Raw genomic sequence first — 19,185 nt, forward strand, 5'->3', positions numbered from 1 at the left:
AGCGCCGTTATCGACCATCCAAAATACTAGAGCTCTCGGACTGTGCACATTGAGGTTGGAGAGCAAATCCCATGCTTCCATCCATTGGTTCCCTGTGCAATTGCGATTGTTCTGGTCGATCACGGAGTAGCAACTACGAAATGCACGGTCATTAAAAAAAAAAAAAAAAAAAAAAAATTTTTTTTTTTGAATGATGATTCGTTTTTTTAATCTCACATTTTTCCGCCAATGGGGAAACAGTGAGTGTCGTTTGATATAAAATAATATGTTTCTATTGAGATGTACATTGCACAGCACTTAAAATTTAGTTTGAACTGTGAATCTATTCTTAAGACATAATCTCCAAATCGATTATAAAGCCGGATTTCCAACCGCAAATTGGCTGAACTCGGAATACAAAGGGCCAACTGCGTGCTCCCCTAAGATAATTTGAAAGTCATGGAAATGGTCAGCATCGTCAATGGCAAATTTCATGTTCATGATTGGCTAACTGATGGAAAGCTATCAAAAAAAGCCGTCAATTGATCCCCTCTACAATGGTCCATTTTATATTAATACCTCGCTTCCTGATCGAAAACCATGAGAAAAACTGGTCGAATTACAAGGTTTTGAGCGAAAACTGAAAGAACCCCTTCTACAAGTAACCCTGGGGCAATCCATAGGTCCCGGAAACGATCAAAGTTATCAATGGTGTATTTTATATTCATATTTCCCTTCCTGTTCGAGAACCATGAAACAAGAACCGAATGAACTAGTTCTGGCGTTAAAACCGAAATGATACCTTCTACATGTTCCCCTGAGGCAATCCGTTGGTCTCGGAAACGGTCAGAGTCATCAATGATCAATTTCATATTCATAGCTTGCTTCTTGAACAAAAACCATGAGAAACGAGCCGTCCTACAGGTTCCCCGAGGACACTCCAACGACTTCAGGATCCGTATATTTGGTACAAAAACATGTAATCCATCATAACGAATCGTGCATCCAATCAATAATGTAATCATCGCTTTCTGAGCTTGTATCGGAAATGAGACCGCTTCTGGGAATATCTTTAGCTGATCGTTATCCAATTTGATTCTGAAATTGAAATACAACTCCTTCAAATTTTACAAAATAATATTCGGAAACGGAACAAAATCAATCCTTGCAAATACCACATACCCTTCACAGTTGTTGGTGCTATTGACGAGTGGGTGGTTGAGCTCACACCCAGTCATGCGCGGGTGGGAAAGAAGCCGACATGTTTCGTCTCAGTCGGGCTCCCACATGTGTTCGGTGGCTTATCAGTTTTCGCGAATTTGCGATTTGTTTTTGCATCCGCTGTTCGATCCTTACGCGGCTCCGCTGGAGGGGGCTTCGGTGCTCACCAAGTGTGAAATGGATAAAACTCGTTGTAATTTCTAAAAATCTATCATTTTATTGCTTCATAGTGTTTAGTGATAACATACGATCGATAAGAGAGCTACCACAAATGAGCAGCAGATAAAAAGTGTGCGTCTACCAATCCCGTTTGGAACAGTTACCATCAACTGTTCAAGGACTTCAGTTCGGCCTCTGTGAAGCCCTCCAGTGTTTAGTGACTTGTGTCGAGTGTTTTCCGGAGGCTTCTGGAAGTGTGTTTGTGTCGGACTGTGCGTAGTCGAAAGGCAATCAAAATGTTTCTGAAGAAAGTGGTCTCGATCCTGGTCATCTGCATAGTGACCCGAAGTGCGCTAGCCGAAGAAAGCAAAGAAGACACCGAGAATGTCCTGAACGAGCTGAGCTGGTCCTGCGCGAACAATGCCACCTGCGTAACACGAGTGGCTCGCGATGTGATGCAGAAACTGAAGAACGGAAAGCCACTGGACTTTGGAGCGTTCAGCGTGGAACCGGTGGAGCACATCCCGCTGACCGTCGAGGGCCGGTCCTCCCGGGCCCTGGACTTCCTCAGCAGCAACGCGCTGAAGTTCCCGCTGGGACCGATGGTCATCAACATCGAACGCTCCACCGACTATCCCAACTATATCGAGGTCTCTCTGCTCAGAAAGGCCGATGGTAAGTTTGGTGCCAGCGGCAACAAGGGGGAACACTGTTGATTGATTTTTTTATTTCGTTCGTCTGTTCTCCTCCAGGAGCACGGGGCAAAACCCGCAGGCACATGCGCTTCTTCGTGCCAGCTTTCCTGGTCTTCAGCCAAATCGGCTGGTACGCGCTCGCCATCGCCGGTGTCAAGCTGCTCGCGATTAAGGCCTTTTTAGTCGCCAAAATTGCCCTAATTGTCGTTGCAGCGATGACCTTCAAGAAACTCATGGAACCAGTCGCGTAAGTATTTGGGTGTTTGATTTGGACGGTGGCTTCGGGTGACTTTCAAGCCGCCCAGATAGCATAGTCATTGGAAGTACGATGTTATCCGGTTATAGGTTGCCCTTTGTTTCCCAGTTGCAGACTTCAATCTGACAAGGCTGACCAGATAATTTCTTTGAAAAAACGGGACAAACACCTTTGCAATACGGGGCATGTAAAATTTTGAAAATGTTATTGCTGTTTTCATGAGAGTAACAATAGGCAGGACATTTCAAATCAAAGTCTAGTTCTTCAGGTTTTTTGTGTCTATTGATGTTTCATAGAAATACTCTACTTCAAGTACTTGCTTCGAATTTTTTACTTCCACGTGTTTTCAAAGGGGCAGGATTCATAAGATTTTGTCACAAAAAATAAAAAATCCTGCCCCATATGAAGACCAAAATCCGACAAAAAAAAATTCATGAGGTGAGAGGCTATCGTAAGCTCAATTGTGCGACAAGATATCACCAAATAAGATATTTAGGGTTGGCATAAAACTGAATGGCACTTTTGTACCACAATATTATAACGGCATATTTTTTTTCTCTATTTACCCTAATGAATTCATAATCTTGTAGATAACGCAAAACAAAACAATAATACTAATGCACATTAGACGAAGTGTGACGACGTGGTCCCAGTTGGTGGGGGTAAAATCACTCCGTGCGGGAATCATCTTACTCACTTCTACTTACTCCCGGATGATGGAGTCCCGATTGAAAAATAAGGCGATATTCAGATTTTCGAAGGAAGGAAATGAACCTGATTTTGCGTATGGCTGAAAATGGTGAAGGCAGAAGCCCCCCCTTTCTTCCTAGCTGAGCGGAGGAAAACGATCACCGAAGAGTGGGACTTTGATCCGTGGAATGCCCGTTCGCCTTTGGCAAAAGGACTTATCCCCGATTATTCAAGGGCCCAAGATGAAAATACGAAACCATAGTATAATCATGCGTCCTTCAGGAGAGTGCTGCCATCGCAGTCTGATTGTCTGCTAACGCGTTCCGAATATTGACCGGGATTCCAGAGAACACTCTTGGATGGTCGTATTTGGGACAGCTGCAGGTAAAATTTTCGACATTATTCTCGTTCCAACAAGGTTCAACAATACCACTGGAAAGGGTTTCTGGCGAAGTTATGGGAGACCCTTGTGTGATCGGTTTAGAGCCTCGATTTAATTACCTGCTTCTTTTGGGAAATAGGGACGCTGTATAGCCAATTACCTTCCTCAAGAAGGTTGATCTTCTGGTATTCCACAGTAAAGCCCATTCCTGACTGACGACACTTTTTGACTACTTTTTCAGCGGGACGAGACAAGACTAGAGTTGACCTTCGTATCCAACACAGGCTAGCGCGTTGTTTCCGTTGATGCCGCAGTGGCCAGGGATCCGGGTGAACGTAGTGTTGCCTGACAGCATTCCCTGGATCCAGGAATGTTTTGGGGAGGGGCGATAACACTAGGGCATACTTGCCGGGTGTGTGGTAGCGACGAAAACAGCAAACGTTTCTGCCGAAAAATACTGCATTGGCTGACCAGGCTGTCCGATCTGGCAAATTTGAACCGAAAACTCCAAATCCAACACCTCGGGCGGACACGGTGTCGGATCTTCTCAATTCGTCCGTGTTGTCGCCTCATCGGAAACGGGTGGCGATGATTTTTTCGATACTAGTGAGAGACATCAGCCAGCTTTTCTCGCTCCGTGCCAAAGGCCACGCGTTACTAGGGAGAGACCCGTATCGAATACATTAGGCAAGATCCGGTCAGCCTTGCCGATGCGAGGGGTTCGGTGCTCTCCTGATGTGGCACCAGCTAAGTAGGCAGCTTTGCGGCAGATAGCTGCGAGGACTCGATGTCGAAAAGGAACGATGTCGCATCTGCATGGGAGAGGAGAGCGGAGGCTGAACACACTGGGGCCATAAAGCAGACGACTGTTAATGGTGATTTGGCCTACCCTCAGCCAGGTGGACGTGTTGTTGGTTCGGTGGTGCTTCTTTACAAGGGTTTTCATCAGGAGTCTTGCAGACCATTTTCAATGGGCGGAAATCCAGTTGATTGTGGCCTCAAAACAAAGTGCTTTTGATGGCCGAGCTAGTTGGAAACGGCTGGTACAGATATGTCCCCAGACACCGTCGTTGAATCAATTTTTTGAATGTTGATTCGTTGTTATAGGCTCACATTTTCCGCATTTTTTTCCACATTTTTTTGGGGAGTGTCGTTTGACACAAAATAATACGTTTCTATTGAGATGTGCATTGCACAGCACTTTAAATTCAATTACCAGTACAGATCTTCAAGTAGATCCTTCAAAACAGAACTAAGTAATCAATTTGAAAATTGAATATAATCTCCAAATCAAGTTTCGAAATCCATTTTTAGTGCAAGACTTGAATGTCATCAAATTATAACAATCAATCTTGTAATCGTTCATTACGTCGAGTTTATCGAGTTGAGTTTAATACCTACTGTGAGATACAAGCAACGGCGAACCGACGTGTTACAGATGCTCTTTACAAATTCTTCCATCGAATCTAATCATAAAATTTAAAGTGAAAATCAAAACTCCAAGCTCAATCTTCAAATCCAAGCCGAAATTATCTATTTTAAAATGTAATTCGCAAATCAAAGTTTTGAATTCAATCTCCCAATACAATCATTAAATTAAATATTCAAAGATCATCTCCATTCCATTTAAATGAATACAGTGTACAATATTCTAACGATGAATCTAATCTCCAATTCGATTATAAACACGGATTTACAACCGCAAATAAGTTGAACTCGGGTATCAAGTGTCAAATTTCAGTTGATACCGATTTTTGATGGCATCGTTGAGCTCAGACCATGAGGCCTGAATTACACAACGTAGACATCGATTAATAAATACTTGTTGCTTCTGTCCTCACTGCTTGGCTATAGCGTCGATACATCTATGCCTGGCTTATTGTAGAGCTCCATAATCGTCCGTCCTTGGCGATGTTCCTTCAATTTCTGCGAACTTTTAGGCTTCCCAGGTCCGATTCCAACGCGTGCAGGTAGCGTGTTCGTGGCCTTCCACGAGTCGCCGGCCTTTATCTGGTTCTCTGTTGAATATTCTTTTCGCTATTCTTTCTTTCGACGAAAGCTACATGATCCGCCTCTTTTAACGTCTATGCTTCTTGTCCAAAAAGGGCCACTGGTAGAATCAGAGTTATATATAACGCAAATTTTGTTTCCGTCTGCATGTTGCGGGACCTAAGCTGGTTAAATAGTCCGTAGAAGGCAATATTCACAGCAGCTTCACTTTACGGGATTGTCACATGTCACAAGCGTTTTAAGGTAAGCAAATTCTTGAACATCTTCGAACACATTCCCGTCAAGCACTACCTGAGCACCAACAGCACTAGGTCTTCCTCTATCTCTACCTGGCACCATGTACTTTGTCTTGGTAGAGTTAATGGTTAAGCCTATCATCGCCGTTTCCCTCTTCAGTGAGACAAAAGCCTCTACTAATGCTCTGCAATCGATTCTAATGAGGTTGATGTCGTCCACAGATACCAGGAGCATATGCAACCGTGTGATGATAGTGCCGTTCCTCTGAACGCCAGATCTCCTAATAGCGCTCTCGAGTGCAATGTTGAACAATAAATTCTAAAGTGCATCACCCTGCTTCAATTCGTCTAAGGTCACAAACGAGGTTGACACTTCGTCTGCAATCCGAATGCTTGATTTTGAGCCATCCAGCATTGCACGTATCAGTCCAATCAGTTTTGCCGGAAAACCATGTTCGGACATTATCATTTCTTTTTACTGAATCTTTAGCTGCTTTGGAATCAATGAACAAATAGTGAGTCCGCAAGTTGTACTCCAGGAATTTATCAAAGACCATCCGCAGGCTAAACATCTGATCCGTTGTTTATCGGCCCCAACGAAAACCTGCCTGGTATTCACCGACGAAGGACTCCTCAACCGGTCTCAGTCTGTTAAACAGGATACGCGACAGGATTTTGTACGCCGAGTTCAGAAGGGTGATCCCTCTGTAATTGACACACTCTAGCCTGTGCCCTTTCTTATAGATTGGGCATATGAGGCCATCCAACTAGCTGGCAGGCAGTTCTTCATCCTCCCATACTTTCTGGATAATGTGGTGGATCGATTGATGCAGCTGCTCACTTCCGTGTTTGAGAAGATCAACCGGGATCTCGTCCTTCCCAGCAGCTTCACTGTTTTGCAACACATTGAGAGCCTTGTTTACCTTGTTCAGCGGTGGTGGCTCCATAGCTTGACCGTCACCGACTATGTCCATTCTGCTGCTTATTGCACCTTCATTTTCATCGTTCAACAAATCTTCGAAATGTTCCTTCCACCTGTTCCTTCCCGGCCATTTCACATGGCGGACAGACTTGTGCAGTCTTGTGCTGCGTGACATTGACAGTTCAAGCTCTATCTGGAATAAGGGCGAATGTCGCAAGAGAGAATTCTCTTCGTCGACTTCCCCTCTTTTAAATAAAAGTGACAAGTAGCAGATTTATTTGTGGTTTATCACCTCAGAACGATTGAAAACAATGCGAACTTGCATTCTGTGGTGATAAACTGCGAAGAAATCCTCTGCTTGTCACTTTCATTCAAATGAGGGGAAGTCGACGAAGAGAATTCTTTCTTGCGACATTCGCCCTTATTCCAGATAGAGCTTGAACTGTCAATGTCACGCAGCATAAGACTGCACCAGTGCCCGCCATGTGAAATGACCGAGAGGGGAATTTGCTGACAGACAAGACCATGGTGGCAGCCAGGTGGAAGGAGCATTTCGAAAATTTGTTGAACGATGAAAATGAAGGTGCAATAAGCAGCAGAATGGACATAGTCGGCGACGGTCAAGCTATGGAACCACCAACGATTGCGACATTCGCCCTGTTACCAGATATAGCTTGAGATACTAAACCTTCGCATATCGTTTCTATCCACGTTCTACTGCGCTTCAGCTATCACACTCTGTTCATGTTGCCTTTTTTCTGCGGTAGATTCGTTTCTCTTCTGCCCTTGCTACACTGTACCGCTCTTTCGTGGAACGGATACGGGCTACTAGCATTCGAATCCTAGCAGCATTTTTCTCGTCCGTCACTAGGTGGTACTCCCCATCAAACCAACTATTTTGTTGGCGTCGCTGTGCAGTGCCCAACACTTCCTGCGCTGTTGCAGTCACAGCTTCGTGGATATTTTCACACAATCTGTTGACGATGCTAGATTCGATGGCATCTTTTATCCAGCTTCTAATACGTAAGAGTTGTAAATTTGAAATTGGGCGCGTTGACAAATCTGTATGAATCTTCATACGTTTCGTAAACTGGCAAAAGTAGCTCCAGCTTTATTGATCCATGCTTCTATGTCGATCTTGGTTACACCGTCCGATGCTTACTGGTTGCCAAGATATTGAAACTTGAAGACTTTTTCTACTGCTTGCCCGGGTACCGCAAATTTGGAGGGTTGTTCCTGCCGACATCCAACAATTTGGTCTTTTTGACATTGATGGTGAGACTCGCCGCAGACGAGCGTTCAGTTCACTCTGCATGTCAGAATGCCGTTGCACATAATAGTTGATGCAACATTTACGCAGATAGCATGGGGTCAGCATTGAATATATCTGCGGATATGCAATCGACCCCGAGAGCCTTGTTGGATTTCGGTTCGGTTGGTTCGGATGACCGTCTAAGACGAGTTTTATTTAATTCCACCAATTATTTCGATATCTTTACAGATACGTATTTCGACCACAACTGTGTGGTCGTCATCAGTGTCTCTTACTTGACTCGACGACTCGTACTTGACTTGATATTTTTTCTGGTTCGGATAATTGCAATTTCCTGCAATGATGGGGCTTTGGAGTAGACGCGCGTAATGCGTCGCACTCTTAACGGCTCATGTCGGGATGTTGGTCAGTCAGGCATCGTAACTTGAAGAAGTTGCTCGTAGTGCTCTAACGTGTCAGCTTATCAGTTGGGTCGGTGAATAACTGACCTGTCTGATCGCATCTTTCACTGGCATCCTCGGATTCAACATTGATTCGCTCAAGCGTTGTGAGTAGGGTGGTCTAACTGGTAGTACCGAAACTGGTAATACCGGCCAATTTGGGGTACCGAAAATACCGGTATTAGAGACGGGAAATACCGGTATTTTCGGTATTTCAAATTTGGCTGTCAGTAAAATCTTGAATAGTTTTCACCTACATATATCAGCTAAACTGCACGTAATCGCATATCTGTCCCCCAAATAAGAAATTCAGCATAGACGGGACAAATGATATTCGATTACAAGTAGTAAAGACTCATCGTGCGAATAATACAACAATTAAATGCACGCTACAACAAAACATCGAACATCATCGTCATTAATCATACGTTTTGCTTCATTCTCTTAGCCATCTGTCAAACTGCGAATAACTTTATTCTTGTTGTTCTTGTTCACATCTTCGAGAATTTTCCCGCAATATGTGAACTAGTGAAAAAGGTACTTGCCGTGGTAGTTCTTTTCTGGAGATCACATATGAAAAAGGTTTTTTTTGCAAAAATATGTCCATTCTGAATTCGGAAAAGAATTTGAATTAGTAGCTGATGCCAAGGGACGCTGGAATAGCATATTATCTATGCTCAAATGGATCTATTTGTTGATGCTTTAATTCAAATTCAACTTCAGAGATGATTGCATGGCGGTTGGTGAAATAATTCAATCCATCGTACTTGTTAAAGCTGCAGTAGAACTACTGTGAGCTCTCCAATCTATATTAAGCCGACGAGTTGCTCCAATTTATCGATGCTTTTAAGGAATAAAACCGAAAGAGATGATCAGAATACGCCGATGTTTTTGCTTTTTTGAATAATTCAGCCATGTAGCAATTGATCAGAATCGATTTTCTTTCATTTTCTTCAAGACATCCAGAGCTACTGATGCGATCGTTGAAGCTGAGACAACGACCATACCTGACGATCTGTACGAGAAAGATGTATCTATGGATATTTTTTTTCTGGTTTATCTGTTAAAGAACAACTTGCGAAGATACTGGAGCAAAGCAAAACACGTTGCTGGTGGCAAATACGTTGACGCCAGGATCCTTGCATGCAATCCGTTCTCCTAATATGAATCTGAAGGGATTAAGGGCAAGTGCTTGACACTGATTTTCGACTGTCTTGCTTGGAACCATTCGCCTAACTTCGGTTGAACAAGAAAAGGCATTCTCAGTAGTTTGCAACATTGCCAACAAATGCGGATTGGGAGATGCTTTGCTCAGTATGTCATGTCTACTTAAGTTTCGCTTTGCCCAGCTCAACAAGCAATGATTTTAACATTTGAAGTTTGTCAACAAATATTGTTTTTCATCCAAAAGTTATAATCAAAAGTTTTTCTTTAAATACCTAAAATTATAAAAAAAAACGGTATTCTACCGGTATTACTGGTATTGACTCCATCAAATACCGAATACCAGTAATTGCCAAAAATGGACAATACCGACCACCCTAGTTGTGAGATATCTTAGAGAAGATGAATAACACCAGTTGTTGCGAATACTGTAGACAGATCTTTTATAGACTGCTCTGTTTCTTGCCCGCGTTATCGCAGCCTTTGCTTCTCTACGCTCCTCAATCTTCTGCCAAGATTGCATGAGTAATCTACTCTTTCTTCTGAGTGAGCTGCTCAACCAGGTGGTCCTAGTTTGTTTCGATAAAGACATTCTTGATGGCCGTCCAGTGCTCTTCTTCGCTACCACCTAGATCTTTTCATAGCTGACATCAAACACGATGCTAGCACTGCATTTAGTTCGGACATTGAAAAGCCTCTGTCTCTATTTTCGGATGATGCAGATGTGGTGGATTTGATTTCCAGAAAGCCAATCACGAGAGACCCACGTAACTATGTGCACTGGTCGATGGAGGAAGCGATCATACAATCACCATGTCGTCATTGTCACAGAATTCACCAAGACCATGCATCCCATCACACGCTCAAAGCCCGTGTTGTCAGAACCGATCTTCACATTGTAGACGGCCACGTTGTTTTTGATGTCATCCTTTGAAACTTTATCCACGATGGTTTTCAGTTCACTATAAAAAAAATCTTCTGACCTGTAACACGGCAGCATTGGGCGGGTTGAATTGTTGTGAAGCTCCTGAATACCGAAATATTACTACGGTAGTTTGTGTTCGTTAAGGATTGGCCAACGGACTTTACTCAGTTCCAGGATTTAAAGCTCCATGCGCCACACCTAGCTGGCACTATTAAAGCTGCATCTCCTTGGTGAGCAAACGCCTGATCAGCCGCCTGGGCTACAACAACTCAACAAACTCAAGTGCTTCCACTGTAAAGAAAAAAGACATCTAATATAAAGTTAACATAAACCATACGCATTTTTAGAGCCTTGTTTCTCCAATTTTCCTGAATGATTTTCAATTGTGGGATGGCAATCATTTTATAATTTATTCCTCTGTCCAATATTGTTTCCAATTTTGGACGAAGATGATGCCATAGATGATTCACTCGTACGCAGGCCGTTAATTTATGCTCAATTTATGGATACTATACACCACAGCACATTTGGATTTTGTTCTACTACTTTAGGCACCTTAACAGTACTTCGGAAAACAGATAGTATTGCTGGTGCTGAATTATTTATTTATTATTTATTCAGACTAAGGCCAAATTGACCTGTGCGGTATATAAGAGTCTTCTCCATGCGGCTCGGTCCACGCCAACCACGCAGTCTACGGAGGGTCCACAAGTCATCTTCCATCTAATCGATCCACCTTGCACGCTGCGCACCTCGCCTTCTTGTGCCCGTCGGATCGTTGTCGAGAACCATTTTCACCGGATTACTGTCCGACATTCTGGCTATGCGCCCGGCCCACCGCAGTCGTCCGATTTTCGCGGTGTTAACGATGGATGGTTCTCCCGGCAGCTCATGCAGTTCGTGTTTCATTCGCCTCCTCCACGTACCGTCCGCCATGTGCACCCCACCATAGATGGTACGCAGCACTTTCCTTTCGAAAACTCCAAGTGCGCGTTGGTCCTCCTCGAGCATCGTCCAGGTCTCGTGTCCGTAGAGAACTACCGGTCTAATGAGCGTTTTGTAGATTGTCAGTTTGGTACGGCGGCGAACTCTATTCGATCGGAGCGTCTGGCGGAGTCATACTGGTGCTGAAGCAGTCATATTTAAGGCTTCAGACAGATAGGGCAGCTCTTGGATTCCTTTGATGTTTGTAGGATTCTGCATTTTTTTTTTCAGAAACGATACTGCAAGGAGGGGACTATTCCTGGCACTTCAGAAAACGATTAAGCAGTAGAGGTTTACATTTCTACATTGAAAGGTGGAGATTTTGTCCACTTTTGTCCACTGGTAGAGATAGTTTTTCCATAGCTATCCGGCATGGATAACGAAATCAAATAAAGCTTCAGATGCAAGATGTTATTTTAGCTCCTGCGTAGTTAGAGATGCTGATTACTGATGCCATGAACCACAGCCGCGAAGCAAGCTTAGAACTCGTTGCTTGAAAAGCCACATTAGTTGAGAGGTTTTTCTCATAACACCCTCCCAGTTGAAATCAATGATGCGCTTTTATGCGTTAAAGTAGATTTATTAGATTAGATTAGATTTAGCTCCGCACCCGAGTATAATCCAAAGTCCAGAAAAGTTGTCTTGATCAATGCCAATTTTGCTTCATCAACGACGATTATGGATATGTCGTCAGCATAGGCCACGACGAGGATTGTTGCATGTGGATGTAAGCTTCTGGAGAGGAGATGGAGGTATAGGACAAAAATATGCTCCTTGACGTATAGATCTTTGGATTGGGATCTCAGGACCGAGATTTCCGTTGACATGTACCTGAGAGACAGTCATGGGCAGACTCGTGGAAGCGTGGAAAATTAAAATTAAGAGGACCAGGAACTCTTTTATGCCCCTTTCCGCATGTTAATTTATTATTTCGTAGCCTGGAAATCAGAATTCATTTCGCTATGGATTTTTCAAATCTATTATCTAATCACTATTTTATTAAATACTTATTCAAATTTGAAGCTTTAAACCAGAATTTCAATTTTTAAGTGTATAAACCATCAAATCCGCAATGTAAAGTTTTTACTTTTCCAGTTCAAATAAATGTCTATATCCAGCCTAAAAATAAAATTTCCTAAGCTAATATCAAATTCAATGTAGACATACAGATTCTCAATTGAATCTTTCGAAATAATGTCGTCATATTATAATTTTAAATTCATATTCCAAATTAATTTACAATCGTGGTCATCAAACCTTCTTCAACTTATCACACCGGGCAAAAAAAAATCTAAAACTGCATCATTTTTTTAAATCCAGTTCCCAAATTGTATGTGCATAATCCATTTCCATAACCATTTTCCATATTCAGTCTAATTCCTCCGCACCATTTACAAGTTCAAACCAAACCCATTTCTTCCATAATATTATTTGTTTTGTTCCATTCTTGCTGTTTTACTGCCGGTTTGTCTCATTGTTCTTTACTAAGTTAACAAGGCTTGTTTGCATCATTTGTGGTCACCCGACCTATTTCTCTGTCTTTTCATCAGCCTTCCGGAGACGATAGCCTTTTTCAGTGGATTTTGTTTCAAGTAGCCATGTTCCTTTTCATTTGACGCCCAGCCTACTTCTCCATCTGTTTTTCATTTTTTTGACAACTTATTTATTTTTTTCCATTGTGCCTTCTGTTTCGCACCATTTTCTCCATTTTTAAATAATTTTTGTCACTCATCCTAGTCTTCTGCCTTTCCGCTAGGAAGCCTGCCGGAGGTGCTACTATTATTTCTGTCATTTCCTTCATCTTCTTTGACTTCCCACGTCACAATTATTTTCTGTCAGCGGTACACCAATATTCCAAAGAATCACGATCGTCGTCAATGTCGTGAACTGGACCGGTTTGCAGATTGACTGTCTCTCGGCACTTTTTTTTGACACAATTTTTCAATGAAATTTTAAACAAGTTTTTTTTTAATCAAAATATCTCACAAACACAAGGGAAAATTGTCTGCTTGCAAATAATTAAATACACCCAGGTTTTTTTTACGCGGTTGGAATTCATTAAGGTGAATTGGCCCCAAATCCACAACATTTGATAAAAATATATTAGCATGCGTGCCTCTCTCTCTGTAGAAGGAGAGGTGGAATATGCATCCAAGATTTTTTTATGTACAGGTTATCCGACTTGTCAGTAGATGGGAATAACCAGCGCGGGGGGGGGAAACATACATTTTCAGTGCAAAACGTAAACAAACGAGCATAAATTCCATACAAAAATCCAAGATGGCTGAGTTGGGGATATTGACAAGTCGGATAACCTGTATACATAAAAAAAAATCTTGTATGCATCATCGCCCCATTGGCTCGTTGAACACCTCACACAGCAGTCATTTGACATGTGATTAGAAAAAAGCAAAAAATGGAATTTCGCGTTTGGTTCTTTGTTTTTGGCACAAAAATATTCAGAGATTCAAATATTTCCCACTTAATAAGTACTACTACGCGTTCATTATTAGTTTACGAGTGTTAGTTGATATATGAATAGTTATTATCCGTAGTGCAAATAGTGAAAAAAATTAGAAAAAGTGTCTAGCCTAAAAACGTAAACAACCCGCTGAGTTGTTGGTTGTGACTAGACGAAAACAGCACAAATCAGGCGATTTAGGACTTGAAATGCTCAAAGAATCATCTAATAAGTACACTATGCTTATCTTTATGTGGAATTGAGGAGCATGGGCATCGTAAATTGCAGGTTAGAAGCTAAATTCAATAAATTAAGTGTACTAAGTGTAATCTTTGGGTGTATGAGTAAGGAAGCCATACCCACTCCCATTATTGGACTCGGTAGTAAGTGGCCTTAATTTCTCGGTTAATCCAAACTTTCACAGCTTTTTAAATACCACCTGAATTTTCTTTGATTTTTTGTGATTTTTTTCGTGGAGTTAACTCATTGTTTCATTGACGCTGAAGGTCTTAAAAGACTAAAATCAAACCGTGTAATAAAAAACCTGGGTGTAATGCAATGTGAAACGAAATTTTGTTTATTTCCGACATCTTATGACACGTTCTTGTCCACTACGAACTCGTTGAACAACAGAGAATCATCATCTAAAAATTACTAACAACATTAATTTTGCACTGGTAGGAACACGGCAAGTATTTCCGTCCATGGTCGTAGAAGCTGAAATCAACGAAAGCAACGTCCATTTGCTAAAACTCCACTATAGCAGACCGTTTCTTCTGAGCTTACGATTTGGTGCGGATGAGTTTGGCAAAAACAGTGTCCCTTTTATTGGTTTTTGGGAATATGTCGAAAAGATGAAAATGCCTGCCTTAACCCTAAATCTCAAGTCAGACGCGAAAGCGAGCAAATGTTAAAGCAAGAAATACACAGCGCAACAAATTTACCCATCGCTGGGTGTTTTTATATGCTATCGTTGTTTCACTGCTGAATTTTTTTCCATTTTTCATTGAGATAATAGAGGAAATGATCCATCATTGGTAAATTGGTTTATTTTCTATAGCATAATTTTGAAGCCGGATTTTTTTAATCATGTCTCCTCCCCTAATTTTATTTTGGTCAAAAAAGTTTTTTGCGTACAAGTGTCATAAGTTTCTAAAATATTTTTTGAACAAATCTGATGAGTTTCCTTTATAATATTTTATTTAACGAGTATGTATTTTTGTTGTCCACAAATTCCTAATATCTGTAGTGGACAACTAGATTCAGACCCTCTTATTGCTACGACCTCCTGGTAACATTTTTTTTATTTCGTACTGAATCGAAGCCGCTGTGAATTTCGTAAACCTAATAGAACCATAAAAAACACTTAAAAGTACAATGTTTTGTTTGTTCTGGTTTAATCCTCATTCGGATATGTTTGCGCTGAAACAAAATAATAATAATAATGCTGTTCGTAAACTAGTTGGAAGTGACATAAACTACGCGAAATTCTGGTACCCCCAAGGGAGTAAGGGAAAGAATGAAAATGACAGCAAATGTCAAATAAAATCATCGGATTCCAGATTGAAGATGGCAACGGACATTATTATAAGATGGAAAATCAATTTACTTATTATTTATTCATTATTACCCGCCATTCGGCCAGATTATGGAAAAAATCATTTATCGTTGAGCTCCGGCTCCAGTAGCTATCTTTATTAATTTTATGACTTGCTTATCTGATGATTTTCACAGCGGAAAGCTCAGCCGCTCTACAACCTGATAGAGCTCGCACGCTAACTAAACTCCTCCTATTTTATGAGTTACAAAGATATTTATCTTTTGGTGTACTTGAAATTAATTTTTCACTAACATCACACTCTACAACTAAATCAATTAAATTACAATAATTTTCCAACCTCAAATAATTTGCTCTAAAATATGAACTATGTAAAAAAAAAACTGTAAAAACATCATTTGACCACAGGAATATATACCATGCTGTAAACAGAAGAAGTTTTCCACCCATAAATGTATTTGATTAGGTGGAAAAAGGAGTGTAATACTTATCGACATGCTCAAGCCTTTTTCCTCGCAACATCATAATTTGTAGAAACCAGTGTCATCATTTCCAATTACGCTAACTATTTATTAAATACCCACATTCCACAATTTCTTCGCCAGCAATCAATTCAACCGTCTCAAATCCACCATCCTTTCCTTCTTTTCCCCTCGAACAGCGTCCTGCCTCCGTCGTACTTTGATCACCAGGAACCGTTCCTAATGCCGTACAGCATGGACTTCCACCACGGATTCCCCGGAGCCGGACACGACATGTACCCAATGGGGCTGGGCGCCCACCTGGGACATCACGACGGACCGTCGGCCCTGCACGCCGCCGAAGGTGGGCTCGGTGCCGCCAGCAACGTGAACGCCGTCGTCGATACGAACCAAGCCGCGGACAAGTCGGCCACCGTGGGATCGTCGTCCACCAGTGGGGCGTCCTCGCCGGCGGCCAGCAACAACGACCAACGTCATCACTTCCCCGGCGGCAAGATCAAGCGACAGGACTACTACCCGGCAGTGGTGGCACAGACCGGAAAGTACTACTAAGAAGAACACAAGCGCCCGCCGTCGTCGTCGTCAGCAAGTATGACACCGGCAAGTCAGTCACTGCAAAGCCAAAGCCACCCGTAGTTGTGAGATGAACCAGAGAGAAGCAATAGGAGTAGAAGAGGAAGTAGAAGCAAACGCAGATTTCTACCTCCAAGTCCAAGTCGCGCCACCGCCACCCATCCCTGAAACATACCTCCCCCCATAAAAAAATGACGAAGATTTTTCCCGGCGAGAATGAAAACGAGAAAGAGAGAGATCGTAAACCACCCCCGAGAATCCTTATCAGAAGCTGATATAGAACTGTTTAGTACGTAGTCATAGTATTTATGCTGTACTTTTGCCCGATTCTGCTTTTTATGCAGATTCGATCGAAAGCGTTTCAACTCTGTTGTAAAATTGATTTCAGTTGCGCCTCTACTGTAGAATGCCACCCTAATACTAATTATTTATTTATTTATTAAAGAACTGGGAAATTGAAAATCATAACTTGCCGACTCGTTTTAAATTCGCGACCATCCGAAACCCTCACCATGTTCGAGAAAGTGGCGAGAAATCGCTGCACATCTCGTGCACCTAACTGCTATTATATAGCTAGTAGATCATGCTGCAACATTTCTCAAGCTGCACCGAAGTTTGATCGGGTGGAACGGAAAATGCAAAGCACGGGTAGGGTATGCAAGTGTATGAGATGCACAGCAGAAGATTTCCATGTTGAATGGGGTGAAAAACAGCGAAAACAGCAATGTACTCGGAGACGCTGGGTGCCCGGATTCATTACCAGAACAATATATCACGGAAAGAAGATGCCGACAACCGACGAGCGGAACAAACTCTTCCTATTGCATGCTTGATGAATTCCAGTTGCAGTGGTAATTGAACTATCTGATTATAGGCATCGGACATTATTTTTGACATAGGAGTACGTCCTTCGGGAAGATAGGTGCCCACTCTACAGATTCATATTTGAGACAGTCACGAAAAGTGGTTGCACTCTGTGTAAAATTGTATTTTCGTTTCTTTTTTCCCACGGAAAATTTACTCAGTTTCCGTCAAAACCGGGACTACTCAGTAAGACTACTTAGTAAGAAGAAAAGAGACGGCGATACAATTTTACTCAGTCACAGAGTAGATGAAAGTTGGCGTGTAAGTATGGGCTAATAACTCAGCCGTCTTCCAACCGATTTTGGAGATTTTGGTATCAATCGATTGACAAAATTTATAAGACTTTCCCCAACTATTGGAAACAATTAATTAAAAACGCTAAACTATTGAAACATTGAATTTCACATTTACACTGATAAAACTCCGTAAACCAACCAATCGTGTATATGCATCGCAAGCACAGACATCAAATTAGTGTAACTTACGAGCTGGGCTCTAACCCTCAGTTAAATTAAGGTTTCATGGAGAGCAGACGCAGACGCAGACGCAACTGTCGCAACGATGACGCCGGTAGCAGCAGCGATGACGACCTGCAGAGAGCGGATAATTGAAAGTCGTCGCCAACAGCAACAGTACTCAAGACAAATTTCAACTGAATGTTCGTAGCATCATCGTTTGGTTGCTGATAGTGATTAGAAAGACACATTGTGAAAACAAAATCAGTTCTTTTCAGGACTTACACTTTATGAAAAACAAGGGTTGATTGCAAAAATAGCGGTATTGAAAATGTATTGTGAATGGTTACGACTAAGGGGAAAATCATCGAGTGACTGTCGGGCAGCAGTAGCAGTCAAGTGAAATTTTTACGCAAGGTTCGAACAATTGCTATGAGTGATTAGAAAAGCGCATTATGGATTGAAAATCGAGCAAGAAGAGCTGAGAATGTTCTTCAAAATGCAAATCATAATCGCTTGGCGATCGCAGAAATTTCCCTACGTTCGAAGCGCAAGCGGTCATCCAAGGGAGACCTTGCAAAAATGTACATATTCGTGAATGGCATCTATCGTGTTTCAGCGATAAACCATCGAGTGGCTGTCGTTGGCGTCAGAAGCAGTGAAATAATCAAAACTTCGATTTTCTACTTGCTTGCTACGAATACTCCTCCCTTCTGTGATCGCGTCTGGGATTCTAAAAAGGGCCGTTTGGGTGGAGCTACGTTCTCATTCTCATTCATTTGGAGCTGGGCGTTGTAGTGCGCCAGACGGGAAGCCAAAGTTTCGATACGCTTGAATATATCGCTTACGAAGCTGTTCATGATGATCATTGCCTTCAACAGGACGCCAGTGAACAGGTGGACCTGCTTCAACAGCTTGTAAATGTGGATGGCACAGCTTTCTTTCCTCTGTGACTTACGGTTTGGTTGCTTATCACCCTTGATGATGTTTTTCTGAGCCTTGAGTTCCATGATGGTTAGTTGTTCGGTGCTTTGTTCCGATCGTTCTATCAATTATATCGTGAAATTATTTTTTCAAAGTTTCATTTTTATTTTTTGACTTTTAACAATAATTTTACATGGCAAGTGGTTGGCCGAAGGGCCCTTTAACTTTGATTTTGAACATTTTGTTTTTTTTTTGTTTGTTATAGAATTGGGTAGAATTTTTTATAAGTATATCTTTTTTTATCCTTTATAAGGTATTGTTAGATTTTAGAATTTGATAACCTAGATTGGAACTAGCACCCTTAGTGGAACCTGGGGTGCGCATCTCGAATCGAATCACTCGATTCGTTCGTTTGTGCATTCGTTTCGAAAAAATTGCGGCATTATGTATTTCGTTCGAATTTATTCAGTCGCAGTACAAGATTTCGAATGGTGCTGTACTAGCTCAATCGAGTATGTTCTGTCAAACGAAA

At 41.9% G+C, this 19,185-nt stretch overlaps 1 protein-coding gene across 1 annotated transcript; it reads left to right on the plus strand.

The window, feature by feature from the left end:
• The first annotated feature begins 1,407 nt into the window (after positions 1-1,407).
• Positions 1,408-16,878, plus strand: LOC134225340 (uncharacterized). Its single transcript, XM_062705328.1, has 3 exons — positions 1,408-2,034; positions 2,112-2,301; positions 16,017-16,878. Exons 1-3 carry the CDS (start codon positions 1,656-1,658, stop codon positions 16,387-16,389), a joined length of 942 nt encoding a protein of 313 aa, XP_062561312.1. The 5' UTR covers positions 1,408-1,655; the 3' UTR covers positions 16,390-16,878.
• Positions 16,879-19,185: the final 2,307 nt, after the last annotated feature.

This window comes from Armigeres subalbatus, chromosome 1 (genome assembly GCF_024139115.2).
Source record: "Armigeres subalbatus isolate Guangzhou_Male chromosome 1, GZ_Asu_2, whole genome shotgun sequence".
In the NCBI taxonomy this organism is placed as follows: domain Eukaryota; kingdom Metazoa; phylum Arthropoda; class Insecta; order Diptera; family Culicidae; genus Armigeres; species Armigeres subalbatus.

Bases quoted from the DNA above. Each gene is read 5' to 3' on its own strand.
- LOC134225340 (XM_062705328.1), top strand. From the start codon at position 1,656: ATGTTTCTGAAGAAAGTGGTCTCGATCCTGGTCATCTGCATAGTGACC. The intron at 2,035-2,111 runs GTAAGTTTGGTG...GTTCTCCTCCAG, and splicing joins TCTGCTCAGAAAGGCCGATG to GAGCACGGGGCAAAACCCGC. The intron at 2,302-16,016 runs GTAAGTATTTGG...CCCCTCGAACAG, and splicing joins AAACTCATGGAACCAGTCGC to CGTCCTGCCTCCGTCGTACT.